This window comes from Tachypleus tridentatus, chromosome 3 (assembly GCF_004210375.1).
Source record: "Tachypleus tridentatus isolate NWPU-2018 chromosome 3, ASM421037v1, whole genome shotgun sequence".
Lineage (NCBI taxonomy): Eukaryota > Metazoa > Arthropoda > Merostomata > Xiphosura > Limulidae > Tachypleus > Tachypleus tridentatus.
Window position 1 is genome coordinate 88,150,107 of NC_134827.1, and position 16,718 is coordinate 88,166,824.

Sequence of the window (16,718 nt, forward strand, 5' to 3'; positions counted from 1 at the left end):
TCCTCAGATTTTTACTCCAACCTGCAAACTACATATAAATTTAACATCCTCAGTACTAGTTTTTTTAAGAGTGCATACTGTAGAGTTCCCAAATAAAACTAACTTATTGCACCTGTAACACCTAACAAACTGGTAAAGCTTAACTCCCAAACCAGTTTTAACCATTACTAGTCACACACAGTTGATTCGGAAAAAAATACCTGATCCAGGAAGTGACTCAAAAACTTAAAATTTACCAGATTGGCTTCTTTACATCAATGCAATAAGTTCACTTAACAAATTTGATTTGGGTCCTGACCACCAGTAGATGAGCTGTTCTTTGGGTCTCACCCCTACCTTCAGATGACATGAGTATCCACACTTATCTTTTTATTCTTGATATTAAACAATTGTTCTTTGTATTAGTTAGTTCAGACAAGCCATGGAGGTTTTCCCATTGCATATAATAACAATTTTCTAAACAGTATGATAATCTAGAATCATTTCACTTTATTGAACTTGAAGTAACTGGAATAATTATAGCTTCGAGCTTAAATGTTTAAAGGCTTTACAAATGGTTTCTGGAAATTGGACACAGATACTTACAACAACATTATTATTTTTTCCTTAAAATTAAGTATAACACAATCATAATTAATAAATATGCAAATATATAGTGTTTTTTTTCAAATATCAAAACTCATTTTAATTCTTGATGACGAGAAACCCATTTGAAATAAAAATGTATCTTAGAATGGCTGGTATAGGTATAAACTATAGACTAATACTATAGACATTCCAAGCAACCCTCATAGAATTCACCACGATGAAGACAAACTTCATGTTCAACAACCACAACTATATACAAACAAATGGCCTAAGCATGGGCAACCCAGTATCACCAGTTCTAGCCAATATTTTTATGACACAAGTTGAAACACGTGCAATTAACACAGCATTACATCCACCCTATACTGGTACAGATATGTAGATGACACAGTTGTGGGATTCAGATCTACAGAACACACACTTAATTTTTTCAATCACATTAACTCTATACATCCCAACATTAACTTCACATGTGAACAAGAAAATAGCAATCAAATATGATTTCTTAACCTCAAAATTACAAGGACTGACACACAATTTGAAACAGAAATCCACCGAAAAATCACCAATACTGGACTATACATTCCTTGGGACTCAGCACAAAAAACTCAACATACAAACTAATAAACCAAATAAACACAGTCATAAAACTATGTTCACCAGATAAAATTAACGATGAAGTAGACAAAATAAAACAATACTTTGTCAATATCAATAAGTTTCCTCCACAAACCGTAGAAAACATTATACGCACACACCTAGACAGAAGGAAAAATCAACCAACAAAAGTAAATATATCTCACGAATAAAAAAAAATCACAAAACCATATACTGCTGCACATCATATATTCCCGACATCAGCAGAAAAATAACCAACATTTGGCAAAAACTAACAACAAAATGTGATATTCCAGTTAATACCAAATTTATTCAAAAACCAGGCACAAAACTGAGGTCTATACTGTGTAAAAACTACACTGACAAACGCCACACCAACATTATTTATAAAATACAATGTGATAACTGCCACGACTTCTATATTGGAGAAACAAGTAGAAAAATGGAAACCAGATTCAAAGAACATAAAAAGTCACCTTCACACGTTTTCGAACACTGCAAGTCAAATAAACACAACATAACCATAGAAAACACTCAAATACTAAATAAAGAAACAAACATAAACAAATGCAAAATTAAAGAAGCCTTACTTATACAACAATTTAAACCCAAAATAAACCAATACAAAGGAACACCTTTATACCTTTATTAAAAATAATAAAATAAATAATATAAAATTATATATTCAAACATCTAACACTGCCCTCTACATTTTGACACTCAGTTACACAACTCCTTTCAAACATGTGGTCAGCTTCCGGTCAGGTACCTCTTTCTTTCTTTGTGAACCTGACGATGACCGAAGAAGGTCAAAACGTTGTTCACTTCTCAACGTAAAATATTTTCTCAACCCAAATTAGCCGTTTTTACATATATATTTCTCAACGTCACTGAAAATGTATTTTAATTACTCATAAAAATGTCTTGACTTTAGCTATTACACTAAAGTTTAGAGATTTTTGATTTGGAGCAGAAACTGTGTACAGTAATCTATGAGTACCTGAATCAATAACTTTTATAGTTCATGATGGTCACCCTATATTAAAAAAGAGTATTGTATTATTAAAGTTATGGTTTATATGCCTGAAGCTGTGGAAACATTAAATGCTAATTGTCTAATACTTGTGTAAGTCATAAATGAAGCGGCATCTTAAAAAAGAAAAAAAAAACATCTGCAATTTCTTTGATTTATATTTTATTGTAATCACCAATGACACATTTACTTGGGTGCAGTATTTAAACCATGTTGATGCATAAATGAACCAGGTGGTGTGAGATTATCCAGCTGGCCAACATGTTAATTGCCTTGGCAACCATTCAAATAAGTTGAAACTATGGTCTTGCTATCTTTATTTCCTGACATATAGTTTGAAAACATCTTGAACCTAAAAGAGGAATAACAACTGTCATAGCTTCAGCAAATGAAACAATATTGTTTGTGAATCATAATAATAGTAACTTTCTGTGTTCACAATTTTCCAATGGGTCATTCCATGCCAACTCACACAGAAAATAAGAGCTTTTTCCAGTTTATGTTATAGATTTCTTTTTGAAAAAAAATAAGCAAAAAACTTCATTTTGATTAATTTAGCCATGTAAAATTCTAAAGTTGTACTGCATGACTTAAGAAATCAAAATGAAGTTTTTTCCTTGAATTTTTTTCAAGGAATTTTATGACATGAACTGGGAAACCCTGGGTGAATTGGCATGGAATGACCCCACTGTAAATGGTTGAATTGTGTCAGGAATTACTTAGAGTGACATAGTTGAATATAAATATTTGACAATATATTGGTCACAGTTGTGTAGCATAGTATATCTTTGTCTTGATGGAGGTAAATGCCCAGTGTTATAACATCAAATTATGGTGGACCACATTAAAGGAAAAACTATAGAGATCATGATTTCAAGTGAGCAGTTTTGATCTAAATTACAGAATATCTGTGGAACCTGTATGTAACTTTTTTGATTTAATGCTATTCACGTGGGTCAAAGGCCATGTCATTGCATTTGTTGACTCAATTCAAAATTTTATGGAACTACTATTTTATGAATTTGTGTCAACAAGTTTAGTATCAAAATATACATTATAATTCCAACTTCAGTGTCAAGAATTATTTGATCTCATAATTAAAAGACTATTATTAGGTTGAGGAATAATTCGTGAGCATTTTTAAATAATTTCATTCAAGCATTACATGCAAGACTATACAATACTTCAATGCATGAACACATTACACCCAAAACATTTATTATGATACTTTATTTCATGTAATACCTAGGTATATAGTATGCATTGTTTTAAACGAAATTGCAAGAAATTAAATGCGAAAAGCAGGTGGTATCGAAAATGCTCGATTTTGTCCACTTGACAGTCCATTTAATGAGCTGAAAATGAAAGCAAAAATTAAAGACATATGAAAATCAAACACACCATCTATTAGAGCAAAAAATTATCTACCAAATGACATGAAATATTTTATAGCTTTCATTTATGAATATATTTGTTTAACTTGAAAAAACGCTCACGAATTATTCCTCAACCCAATAAAAAAACAAACCTAAATAATTTTTGTGACACATGGTAGTTTAATGCAGTATTAGTTCAGATTAGATATTGTAAATTCAAATTACCAATAGTAATAAGCTAGAATATAAAATAAGAACCTCCTGTCTTTTGTATGAGACATTGCTCATGTAATAAATCAAGTACAATGGCCCCACTCACCTCATTCCATTTTTGGAAATGCTCCCTTATACACACTTAATTCTGTCTGTGATGTGTGAATAACCAGTCAAAAGGTCATGATGACCCTCTAGTAGTTTTCTTGACCATTTTTAAGTATTAGAACATATTTTCTTGCTGGTTATTATGAGTTTTTAGCTTACTAGAAAGTTCTTTTTTTTTTAAATGCAATACAGCTTAATTACTAAGCTAGATAAATTATAGTGGAATTCTGTGTTATTGTTATAATAAGTTATGCTTTTTTTGGTTATTTGAAAAATATATTTAAAACCTAAAAATATATTTGTTATTTGTCCTCTATGGGCAAAATTTTAAAAGGCTTAGCAATCTGACAGGCACCAAAAAGTATTAGTTTATTTAATATGAAATGGCTGATTGTATAGGTAAAAATTAAAATGACATATTCTTAACAAATGCCAGTTTTATTAATCAAAATATGTTCCATTTGCTGTAATGGTTTTCTTCCAAGAGGATACTGATGAAAATATCCTGTCTCTATAAAACTGTTGTTTTGGAGACAATAAACCTTTTGAAGGCTTTAACAGTATTCTCCTGATTCCTGAATGTTTTATTCCAGAAAACAGCTTCAAGTGCCAGAAAATGTGATAATCAGTTGGAGGCAGGTCAGGTGATTATGACAGATGCTCCAAGATTTTATATTTCAGTTCTCTCCATTTTGAAATAGTGATTTGTGAGGTAAAGGGATCTGGTGTTATCTTGCAGCAGAATTGATCCATGCTTGTTCACCACTGATGGCTGTATGGTGGCTACGTTTAGATGCATTTTATCAATTTGTTGATAGTAATATCATACTGTAAGTTTTTAACCTGGTTGCAGACAGGAGTAATAGACAATTCCCTCTGCAGACCACTGTACTGTCACCATAATCTTTTTTTTTTGGGGTGCAAAGGCAGTTTTGGCACATGTCTTGGAGATTCACTTTCAACTAACTATTGTTCTTATCTCATCTGGTTGTTGTGTAGGATCTACTTCTTTTTATTACAGTTAATAATTTGCTTCAAGAATGACTCCCTCCTGTTCCTAACCAGTTTCTACAGTTTTGTAAATTTGTGTGGTACCTGTTTGTTCAGTTTTTTAACCTTTCCAATTGCAGCCAGATTGTGAGAAACAGTTGCACTGGAAAGTTCTAAGTCTGCTGCAAGTCTTTGAACTGTCATTTATTGGTTAGCTTTCACAATAGTTCTTAATCTTTCTTCATTCACAAGTCCTTCCTTAGGGTTTATTCGTAAAGTTCATATCACCAGAACAAAATTTCTGAAACCAATGCCAAATAGTCCAATGAAAAGTAGTCCCTTGTTCAAATGCTAAACTGATGTTTTTAGGTGCCTTGGTTGCATTTTTTCCCAAATGAACTCGTACAAAATGTAGTCTCAGTTCTTTTGAACACATCTTGTTTATGGTTCCAAAGAAACACACACAAAAAATTATAATACAGCTTGGCATGAAAGAAGAATGAAAAGCACCACATTCTTGTCAATACTGAATAGCATACAGTCAAATTACTCTATCCAACTTATCCTAATATTAATCACTCTTCAATTAAGCAAAAGTCAGCCATATCATGTGAAATGACCTAATACATAGGACATAACAAGAAGAGATAATTGTTTGTTTTGTTTATTTTTTACTGTTGAATATGTGTTCATAAAAGAATTCAGAATTGAATAACTATATATATATATATATATAAATGCATATCTTTAGTATTTTGTAACTGTAGAGTTAGTCATTCAGTGAAGTAAGATAGAACTTATGTAATAGGGTTAGTTAGTACTCAGTTTGATTGTTATGGAAAAGTTTTCATACAAGTCATGTGCCCAAATATTGGTTAAAAAAGTTTAAATAAAGGTCTTTGTAAATTTATATTTTATATAAAGTTGTTTTTTATTCAAGTAAGCATAATTATACTATTAAAATACTGATATATATGGTGTAATCTTACAATAATACAATTTGAGAAAATGGATATGTCTGTCTGTCAGGGTAATACTTATCTGATCCAGTTTTTTCTTGCAGTCATCTCTATGTAGCTTTTTCCAAGATATAGTCATTTGATCAGTGAAACATGCCACTGAAGGTGCAGACATTGAAAATACAGTTTACTAGGAAGTTTTGTAAATATATTTTGCAATACAATTTGGTAGCTCTTAGTTTTAGGCCTGGCTTGAAATACCATAGCTCCAAATGTTTTAATGAACTCTGATATGCTCTACTGTAGAATAGTATCACTTTGAAAAATGATTACCTTGTATATTTGTATATGAATATAAAGAAGATAAAATGAAATATTACTAACAATTATATATCAATGTATGTAAGAATACCAAGAGTGATTTACTGATGCATGTTAATTTCTGAGCATGTTTTGTTAACATTTAACTCAAAAGCCTTCATCTGCTACTGAGTTATTTTCATGTAATGTTCTACAGACCAAATAATTTTTTGAAAGCCAATTTTCAAAGCATTGTTTACTTTGTTTTATGCTAATAAAATTGTTACATTGCTATATATTGAAGAAATGAATATATAATATTTTATTTTAGTTTGAGTTTCAAGAAGGTTTGTTGTGCGATTTTTTAAAAATTTGTTTACATATTCAATCTTTTGTTGATCTGAGAATTCTGTTAACAAGTGCAAAAACATGAAAGGTTAATTAAAACATTTGAAAATGTACTTAGTTCTCACAGTATCAGCATTGCCAGGGAAGGTTTTTAGTTTTAAAATAACTTTATCTGTGTGCTTAGATAAGAGTGGAAATTGAAGAAAATATTTTGTTGAATTTTAACACATTCTACATCCACACACATTGTACATCTCTTCTAGTTTCAATTTATCTTATGCAAAGTGCCTTGTTACTTGTGCAATTAATTTACTGTGTTATGTAACATGGTGTTGAGTTTGTGTAACCCTACTGTATTCCATTACATCTAGTGGGATTTCCTGCCAACATAAGAGCTAGGCATAGCAGACTATGAATCTACAGATTTATGGTTCTTGTCTCGTTCTCTCAAACTTTTTCTTCTTGGTTTGAGTCTGCTATAGAAAACTGATAGTCAAATCTCACTATTGGGTTAAAGTAGCCCAAGATTTGATTTGTTGCCTTCCCTCTAATTTACTTGTTCAAAATTAGATACATTCATTATGTAGCTTTTCTTTGATATTTGAAGCAAGCTAAAAGTGTCAATAAAATATAAATTACAGTCAGTATTTTGTGATTGTGATGTAGCTTCTTATTCTTTGCAGTAAAACAGTTTCACACTTCAGAAGATAAATCATGGTACGAAAAGGATCTTGAAGAATTCGATTCTGAGGAACAATGTCTTAAAAATGAAGAAGGGGATACAATTTCTAGTAAGAAAAAGACTTAAAACAATTATTATTTGAAAGTGATATTCAGATAAAAAGGATGCCCAATTAGGTATCCCACTTTCATCATATGATGTTCTACTAAAAGCATTGAAACAGTACAGTCCATGTTTAATGGCATAACATTTTGGATAACATTAGACCTATTGGTCTATCTTGGTTTTTTTCATCCTCTAAACCAGACTAAAACTACTAATAAATAAATTTATAAAAAAAATAAAAAATCTTAAAGCTAGTCCTTATCACTCGTATATATACTCTTACATTCTTGTAAATTTACTGCATCCACAACATATGAATGCAAACCATTCCAAAGGCCAACCACCCTGTTAGAAAAGTAAAACTGTTTTAGATCACTCCTACACTGCCAAAATTTATACTTATGTCCCTTAATTCTGTTGTTCTCACTGTTAAATATGAAAAAGTATGGTGGATCAACACTATAAATTAGTTCTCTTCACAGTTTTAAACACTTAATCAGATTCATCCTAACTTTTAATTTTTCAAGAGAAAACAACTTGGGGGATATCAGCTGGTTCCTGTATTTTAGGTACTATTCTGATAACCTTTCCAATAATTCAATGTCTTTCCTAAGGTAAGGAACCTAAGACTTGAACAAAATTAAGACCTGAACAAAATATTCAAAATGTGGCCTAACCAGTGACCTGTACAATGAAATTATTTCTTCTTTTAATTTGTATTCAGTATTTCTGTAGATACATCTTAAAATTTTATTTGCCCTATCACTAGCAACAGTGCTCTTTTTTGGATAGCTTAAGAGACTGAACAACTATTGCACTAAGATCCTTTTTTTTGTATTACTCTTAAAGCTATTCCCATCCAGATTATACTTATAATTCAAATTATAATAACCCACATGCATTATCTTGCATGTACTATAATTACAACACATCTGCCATTTATTTTTTCAACTTGGTAAATGATCAAAATCCATTTGTAAAGCAGCAGCATCCTCTTCACAGTCACCCAGTACCCAAGACCTTAGTATTATCTGCAAAATTAAGTAATTTTTTTTGACCATTCTTTCATCTGTGTCATTAATGTAAATAAAAAAGAACAGAGGTCCTAATATTAAGCACTGAAGTACCCCACTTGTGACATTAATCCAGTTTGGCTAAGCTCCATTTGTAACAACTCTCCACTTTCTTCCATCCAGTTTGCTAAATTGTTCCCCACACCTACAGAGATAGTTTATCACAAGCCTTTTATGTGACTCCTTGTCAAATGCTTTCTAAAAATCCAGATACATCAAATCTACATAAGCAGTAACATTTCTGAAGAATGTTGAAAGATTTGTAAGGCAAGATTTTCCCTCAGTGAAACAATGTTGAATGTACAATAAAATTCTAAACATTGTTAAATGGCTTTGCAAAGCATGTTTTAACAGACTTTACAAAACTTTTCCCACAGCTGATATAAGATTAATGGAGCTAAAATTACTGGACAGTTTTTATTGCCTCCCTTGAAAAGAGGAGTAACATTAGCCAACTTCCAATCCTTTGGTACCTGCCCACTATTTAAGGACTGACAAAAAAATAATAGTAGTCAGTGGCTCACATATTCAGTCTTTAACTTTCTTCAATATTCTAGGGGGAAATATTATCCAGCCCATCAGCCATGTTGTTCTTTAAACTTCTAAATTTTTTCTTAACCAGCTCAGAATTTATTCAGTCATCTAGTTTGATCTTTCCATCTATCAACTGTTCAAGATGTGAAATATTACTTAAATCATCAATAATAAAAACCATAGATGAAGCAAAATTTAATAACCCAACCATCTCATAATCATCAGATACTAACCTTCCTTTATCGTCCCTCAAGGGTCCTACCCCCATTTTAACATCTTGTTTATCCTTAATGTATTTAAAGAAATCCTTACTGTTAATTTTTACATTTCCAGCCAACCTTTTCTCATACATCCTTCTTGATGTCCTAATTTTCTGTTTTGCCAACTTCTATAATTTTCGTAAACTCCTGTCGTAACAGTGAATTTAAATTTCTTAAATTTACGTTGCTTTTTTTTAATGGGTCTGTCCTCACTGATTTTTGCATGTGACTCTTGTGATTCATGTGTTTAGTAAGATCAGCATGTAATTTCCTAATGCCACAAAGCAGAAAATATCAAAATATGGTTTAATTATTAAGTATGGATGAAAACTCAGACTTTGTAAATGAAAGAAAAGGGAACAATATAAGATAATGCTGCAAATTCTAAAAAAGTGAGACAGAGGAAAGTGCAGAAAAATTATTTAAACACAGGCTACTCATGGAGTTAAAATAACATTAGTTCCATAGCTTACATCCCTTCAGAGTGGAATTATTTTCAGATGTAACATTAACAGAATGATTCTTAACACATTAATATACTTATTCACAATTGAAGCACCAGTGTGGACAATATGCTTAAAAGTGAATGGGTATTGTCCTGACCATCCAAAACTAGTCATTCTTCAGTCCAAGCAAACTTTTGAATGCATTGGTAAATGAAACTGCAACTCTGGCTTGAAAACCAGTACCCAAAGTTTTGATGGATGCTCAGAACTGTAAACCAGGATATCATTGCTATTCCCACTATAATTATATTTAAGAACATGAACCAGTGATGTTTCCTTTTATTTAATGTAGAAGAGGAAATCTTCACAATAATGAAAATAGAAAAAATTGTTTATGTGAAAGTGTTTTTACTCGAATGATAATATAATGACATAATAAATAATACAAATATCTTTATGATTTTGTTGGCAACAGAACACTTTGTTTTTCTTGTTAATTATAACTTCCTATAAAAGTTGTAAGCCATTATTTTACTTCTGTTAAACTACATTTTAAAGTCACGTGTTATACATGCATTAATTAAGTTTTGTTTAATACTTTTATATTTTATTCATTGTAGCTGAGCATGTTGGTACTCAGAGAGAAAAAGTACCAAAAGAGGTAAAACATGGTTGTTATTATCCCTGGACATTTGGTTTACTCTCTCTGAATACATTCGACCAGAAGACGTTGCTACTTTTGCTGCATTGTGTAGTAGTGCTTATTTTGTAGTACGCACCTATACATTTTGGATAAACATCTATAAAAGGTGAGTAAAATACTTAAGATGTTAGTTAAGTGTGCAAAAGAAACAGTTGAATGTGTTGCCCAGTACACAAAGATTTGCCATTGATGTTTGACTTACATTTTTAGATAGATACAGTCATAACTGTTTTTCTCCTATATTGTTATTATTAGGCTTTATTGTATTGTGAAATTTTTCTCGCTTTTCACTCGGTAGTAATTATGGCCTAAATTTTAGGTGTAATAATTTATTCAGACAAATGTTAAAACTAATCATCATGTGATGTGCTTATTTATCAGTGTGTGTTTTCTAGGAGCCAATGAACATTATAACAGATTGTTATACTGGCATATATGTATAAATTTAACAGTGCTGGATCAGTATTTTAGATCTTTCTTTTAAGTTTCAAAGTTCTGTTGTTTGTTACAAAAAAACGTTTCATGAATATATGCTACTAAGTCTTCTTTAAATGATATGTATGGGTTTTTATAATGTTCATTGATTTTGGTTTGTGTTAATTTTTGTTCCTCAGATATTATAAGCCTGAAATATCTCTGCCAGAAGCTCTTCAACCAACAAATATTGACCGCCCATATTGTCTCCGTGCTTCTGTGATAAGATCCTTGTATTATATGTATCCACCTTTTACTAAAAGACTTTTACCTATCCATAACACTTCAGTTGATGAAAAATTATATAGATTAAATTGGGCACGTTGCGTATCCTTGTGGAGAGTGAAACAGGGCAGCAAATGGGTCTTTTATTTTAAATTTGTTTTGAAAGATAGGTGTCTGAAAAATTCAAGCAATACTTCCAGTAATTCTCAAATAATAAATAGAAAAGTAAAAAATAGCTGCTGGATGAGTGGGGCATCTTCAGAACTTTCTGAATTAATTGAAAATGTAAATATTAACTGTGAAGAAGGCTACTGTGTACTTTGCATGAACTGCCAGCACTTTATTTGTACTCCACCTTCAGTAATGGGCTGCCATCTAGCAGAAATCCGTGTCAGTCTCAGTCGAGACATGAGAAACCATCGCATTCAACTAGGATTCACCAGTAGAAGTTACCAGTGCAGTAGCAAAGTGAAATCTATTATATCTGGTATCATACTAGACTTCGATTCTGTGGAAACAGTTCAAGTTTTAAACTGGTGGCATCCTCGATACCCTGCATGGAAAACTTCTTAATAATAGATATTAACATGAATGCATCTAATCATAGAAAACTAGTGCATCATCTGTAAACTTTTTTAGGTTTTATTTGCACTTAAGAACTTGAACATTTACTTATAATTTCCTAACTCTGCTCTCTTAGAATATTCTAAGCCTTTAATATCACCTTGATAAATAAACTATGCTTATTTCCTTGTTACTTTAATCACATGTAAACGGTTTTCTTTTAAAAGAACTTACCCAAAAATTTTTTTTCAGTTTTGAATGTATTTCAAATAAATACTCTATAATGATTTTTTAAATATTTTTATTTTTTCCTCTTATTAACAAACGTTGGTAATTTTTATCTGAAAACATAGGTCTTAAAAATAATTATTTTCAATACAATGTGTAATTATTTTTATGTAATTTAAAAGCACTTAAATCTACTTTTTAATATAATTTGAAGAGTACAATATCTTTGTTTGTACCCCCTTAAAGAATTGGGCATTTTTGGAAATAAACCTGTGTAATCATTACTGTTATAGATTTTCATAATATTTCTCTAAACTACTGTTGAGTTTACACATTAATACAAAAGTTCCATTGTTTTAGTATTTTTCTCTGACATATCTCTAGTACAATTTCTATATGTTTGGCTAAATGCATGTGAAAATTTCAATAAAACACTATGAGACCCAGTGTGTTTAGAATATTGATTTTTTTTTCAGTAATTATAATTACATTAACAGATTATATATGTTTCTTTATCATAAATAAACTTGAGATTAAAACATTGATAAAAATATCACTTAGTTTCATTTATAACAAGTGACTCATTCGTAAAACAACTTAGAAGATTAATAAATTGTATGAGTGTGCCACTTTTATATATTTTCTAAACTAACTACAATACAGATTTGCTTATATTTGGCACTAACTTGTGTTCGTAGCACCACATAAAGTATTTTTATACAAAGTTCGTGGAAAGTATGTCCAGTACTTCATTTCTTCAGAAACAGCTTAGTGTTATTGTTTTATTGTTATTGTGTAATATTAGTCTGACTAGTTTTCTTGATACATTAGGTTATAAAACTGTAAAAAAATAATTTTCTAATCTAAAAAGTAAAGGATATTACTCTAAAATTTAATTCCCATAATAAAAAAAAAATAAAATGTAGTTATTATATTTCTTGAGTGAATAATTACTTTTCAACTGATTATTGAAAAATTCATCAGTGTATTATATTATAAAATATTGTTCTTTCATAGACTAATTTTGTCTGAGTCATCCAGGAAATTATTTTGGAATTTAAATATTAATGTTATGAAATTCTTTTCAGAAAAGAAAATATCAGACCTGTGGAAACGTGTGATAAGAATTGCATTGTAGCTCATGAAACTAGCTATTATTTATTTATAGAATAATGTATGAGCTGGACAAAAACCTTTTGTTAGGTTTAGTACAAGAAAAACGTATTATTAATAATGGATATTTGTTAACACTTTGCTTATAATTTAAGGTACTGACACAGTATGCTAATGAAGTCTGGTGCTGAAATATGGTTATCAAAAGCAAAAACCAAATATGTAGTATTTTGTCTATATACTAAAATATATTAAGAAAATAATAAATGTTGCAAGTGATTATTAAATTTAACAAAAATATAAAATTTGTTGAAGAAATATAATGACCCTTTTGCTAAAAAAACTTGAAATATAATTCATGTATATAAATACAACTATATGCAAGTTGAGAAGGTTTGGTTTGTTCTGTGCATCTAGTGATGTTTACACTTGCATCTGATGAAGTGCAGAGATACAAATGTTTTTCATTCAAAATTGAATTGTTCCATAACTGTATTATTCTAAAACTTGCTTTATATGTATTTTTTAATTTATTTTTTGCTACTTACACAATGAGAAACACAGAACAGATTGAAACAAAAAGTTTGCACCTTTTTAAATAGTTATGTATATCGTGATATTATATAATTGCTATCAAATTGTAATTAATAAACTTGTATCAGTGTAGTATCTCTTGATATTAATTAAAAAAATATATATTATAGGAATCAAAATTTTCTGTTCAAATTGTGCTGATAATTTTGATAGAATTTTTTAACAATCTAATATTATATTTGGTGAATTGATCTTTACTGTCTTTAGGATTCTGTTTAGTAACCACATTAGATATAATTCTAATTGTAATTCTAAACTCTTCTAAAGTGTACTTGACAAACTTTGTGGTATAAATTGTGAGTGTATTATATAAAATGCTCATTATTATTCATTTCATGTACATGTTGAGTTCTGTCATCATTTCTTGGTAACTTCAGAGAAAGAAAATTAGTTTGACATTAATTTGTTTTTGAGTAACTGATTAATAATTCATTCCAAGAAAATGCATTGTAATTTTAACTTTCATTTATTGAGCTAATTTTGACAATGCTGATAATATGTTTTGTCTAGTCAAACATAAGACTTGTGTTACAGATCTGTAGTTGCAAACGTGATTAAAGACTGCAGTCAGTCAAAATCATTTTAGGAGGTTCCAGTCAAACTCATTTTGATGTATTGGTTATACTAGCATAAGTAAAACTTGTATGCCTTGTTAGTTAATGTTGTGTCAAGTTCATTATGTGTTATACTTGATAGACAAAATAAAGCTGTTAAAAACTCTGAAAGCAGTGCAAGCAAATTTCCTAAAACAACTGCATTGTTAACTCTGTATAGAATTCACTTGAAGCACTACATATTTAACTTGAGTGACAAATTTTCTTTCCAAGATTGATGTTCTTTGAGTAGTTGCATCACTGGTATACAAGATATGAATGCTAGGACAACATGGAAATGACTGTGTAGTCCAGAAAATGATGCTCAAGTATATAACTAATAAAGTCATCTCTAGTTATGCACAAAACCAGTTTAACTATATTTTTTTATTACATTTCACACAGTTTACAGATTTATTGTTTTGTCATTCTGTTAGGCTTGGCGTGGCCAGGTGATAGGGTGCTTGACTCATAATTTTGAGGGTTGCAGGTTTTAATTCACATTGCATCAAACATGCTCACTCTTTCAGCCATGAGGGTGTTATAATGTGACAGTCAATTTCACCATTCACTGGCAAAAGAGTAACAAGAATTGGTGGTTGGGGTGATGACTAGCTACCTTCCCTCTAGTCTTACTCTGCTAAATTAGGGACTTCTATCAAAGATACCCCTCATGTAGCTTTGCACAAAATTAACAAAAAAAAACAACAAACAGTTCTGTTGCAAACACATATGAGTATGTAAAGTTTGAGTGTTTTACCAACTAATTTTTGTTTATATCTATATAAATTTTAAATGCAATATAAGGATTTTTATTATAATATTCATGCATAGTTTACAGTAATTTAGTCTACAACTCAGCAGAAAGTGTAGTTTTTGGAAATATGAAGTAAGCAAAGGTATGTTCTCCAAATTAGGCTTGTATTAATTATGTGAAAGGATGCTTTTTCAGTATTAATAAGAATTATAATTTTACTAAGAGAATTTCAGTTGGTACTTGATCATTGGGTAAGAACTTTATGAGATTAATAAAAAATGTTGAAAGCTCATTGGCTTTTTAAATTTGATGGTAATTTTAGCTCATCTGATTTTGAAAATCTCCTGTACTTTCTTCATTCTTTTTTTCTAGTAATTTGAAGTATTGAGATAAAAATGGTTTGATTGGTTCTTAAAATTGTGTCCTAATTCTGTGTTTCCTGTCACACCAATCATGCTCACCCTTTAGCCATAGGGGCATTATAATGTGACAGTCAATCCCACTATTCATTGATAAAAGAGTGGCCTAAGAGTTGGCAGTGAGTGATGATGACTAGTTGCCTTCTCTCCAATCTAACGCTGCTAAATTAGAGACGTCTAGTGCAGATAGCTCTCGTGTAACTAACAAACAAACAAACCTAATCTGTGAACAAATAATTTTATGAGTGAAATGAGTTAAAATATTAATCTCAGCTGTGTAATTGAATATTAATCTATACAAAAAGTACACTTGCATTTGTCTGCCTGGATCTTTCCTCAAATTTCTTGATTAAGCTGTATAACCCATATGATTTGAAAGGTCTTTGTCTGAGAAGTTCAGATTTCATATTGGCTTTTCCATTCAAAATAAACTTACCTGATTGTTCCTTACTCAACTTTTTAATGCATAGAGCACGCTCAGAAGCATTTTAATGCTTCAAACTACTCTGTGCAGTCTTCTCAGGAGGACTGCATGTACCAATCAGTTAAAGGTGTAATACGATTCTTTGCATTACTTTCGGGATCCAGCCAAGTATTTCCTCTCATTAATACATGAATTGCTTACTAGTAAGTTTATTGAGCAAAACTCAACATCTTGGTGATGTATGAAAATAGAGTAGATGGAAAGCTGGCTTCCCTTTTATGTTATTGTAACTTGTCTAAGTAAATGTATAATATAGCAATCTTGGAAGTTTTGACAGAGCATTCAGTTGAATATAATTGTAAGAAATGTTATTTCTTCCTCAGGTTTTCTTATCTGGTATTGTTTGAGTGAAGTTTTCTAATCCTACAGTTATGAATACACGTTATCTGACTGGAAAGTCAAGAGTTGAAGTTCTATTAAAATCCTTTATCCAAGTGAATATTACAGCATAATTTGTGAAATAAAGTACTTTTATCTTGAAACATATATGTCAAAGCTTTTTCATTTCTAGTAGAATCAGATTAATTCTATCAAGCAAGTCGTATTATACTTTCATTACTGTGGTAATTAAGAGTAATTTTTGATGTTATACCTGTGATCAATGGTTTGTCTTTGTAGTGCTAAAAATGATGTAATTATCTATGTTATTTTTATTTCTTTTCAATTTATAATTTATTGATAGAATCGCCTTTAAGATGGTGAATAAATGTGGTAAATGGGTAAATACACAGTTGTAAGGCTATAAAAGCTGTTGCAGAAGATGTTACTGCAACTGACCGTGCCAGGATTCATAAACGTCTTGGATACCAGGAGAAGGTTTGGGAATTTGTAGGATTATTTCCCAAGGGATGGAAAGTTGCTTGAAAACTTAAATGCATTGTCATTGTTTTGGAAACGTTCTTAGGAGATTAGATTGTTTTGACATTATTTC

The 16,718-nt window shown here is 30.5% G+C and overlaps 1 protein-coding gene across 3 annotated transcripts in view; it reads left to right on the plus strand.

The window, feature by feature from the left end:
- LOC143247425 (uncharacterized) overlaps positions 1-16,269 on the plus strand; it is a 36,454-nt gene extending 20,185 nt beyond the window's left edge. For 2 of the 3 annotated variants that reach the window (XM_076495498.1, XM_076495499.1), the window contains 3 exons: positions 7,217-7,324; positions 10,254-10,442; positions 10,951-16,269. In XM_076495498.1, the coding sequence (XP_076351613.1) occupies positions 7,217-7,324; positions 10,254-10,405 (260 nt within the window). In that variant the 3' untranslated portion in view covers positions 10,406-10,442; positions 10,951-16,269. Of the gene's footprint in view, positions 1-5,896; positions 6,088-7,216; positions 7,325-10,253; positions 10,443-10,950 lie in introns of those variants that run through there. The other variant, XM_076495500.1, reaches the window with a different exon arrangement.
- The last annotated feature ends 449 nt before the right edge of the window (positions 16,270-16,718 follow it).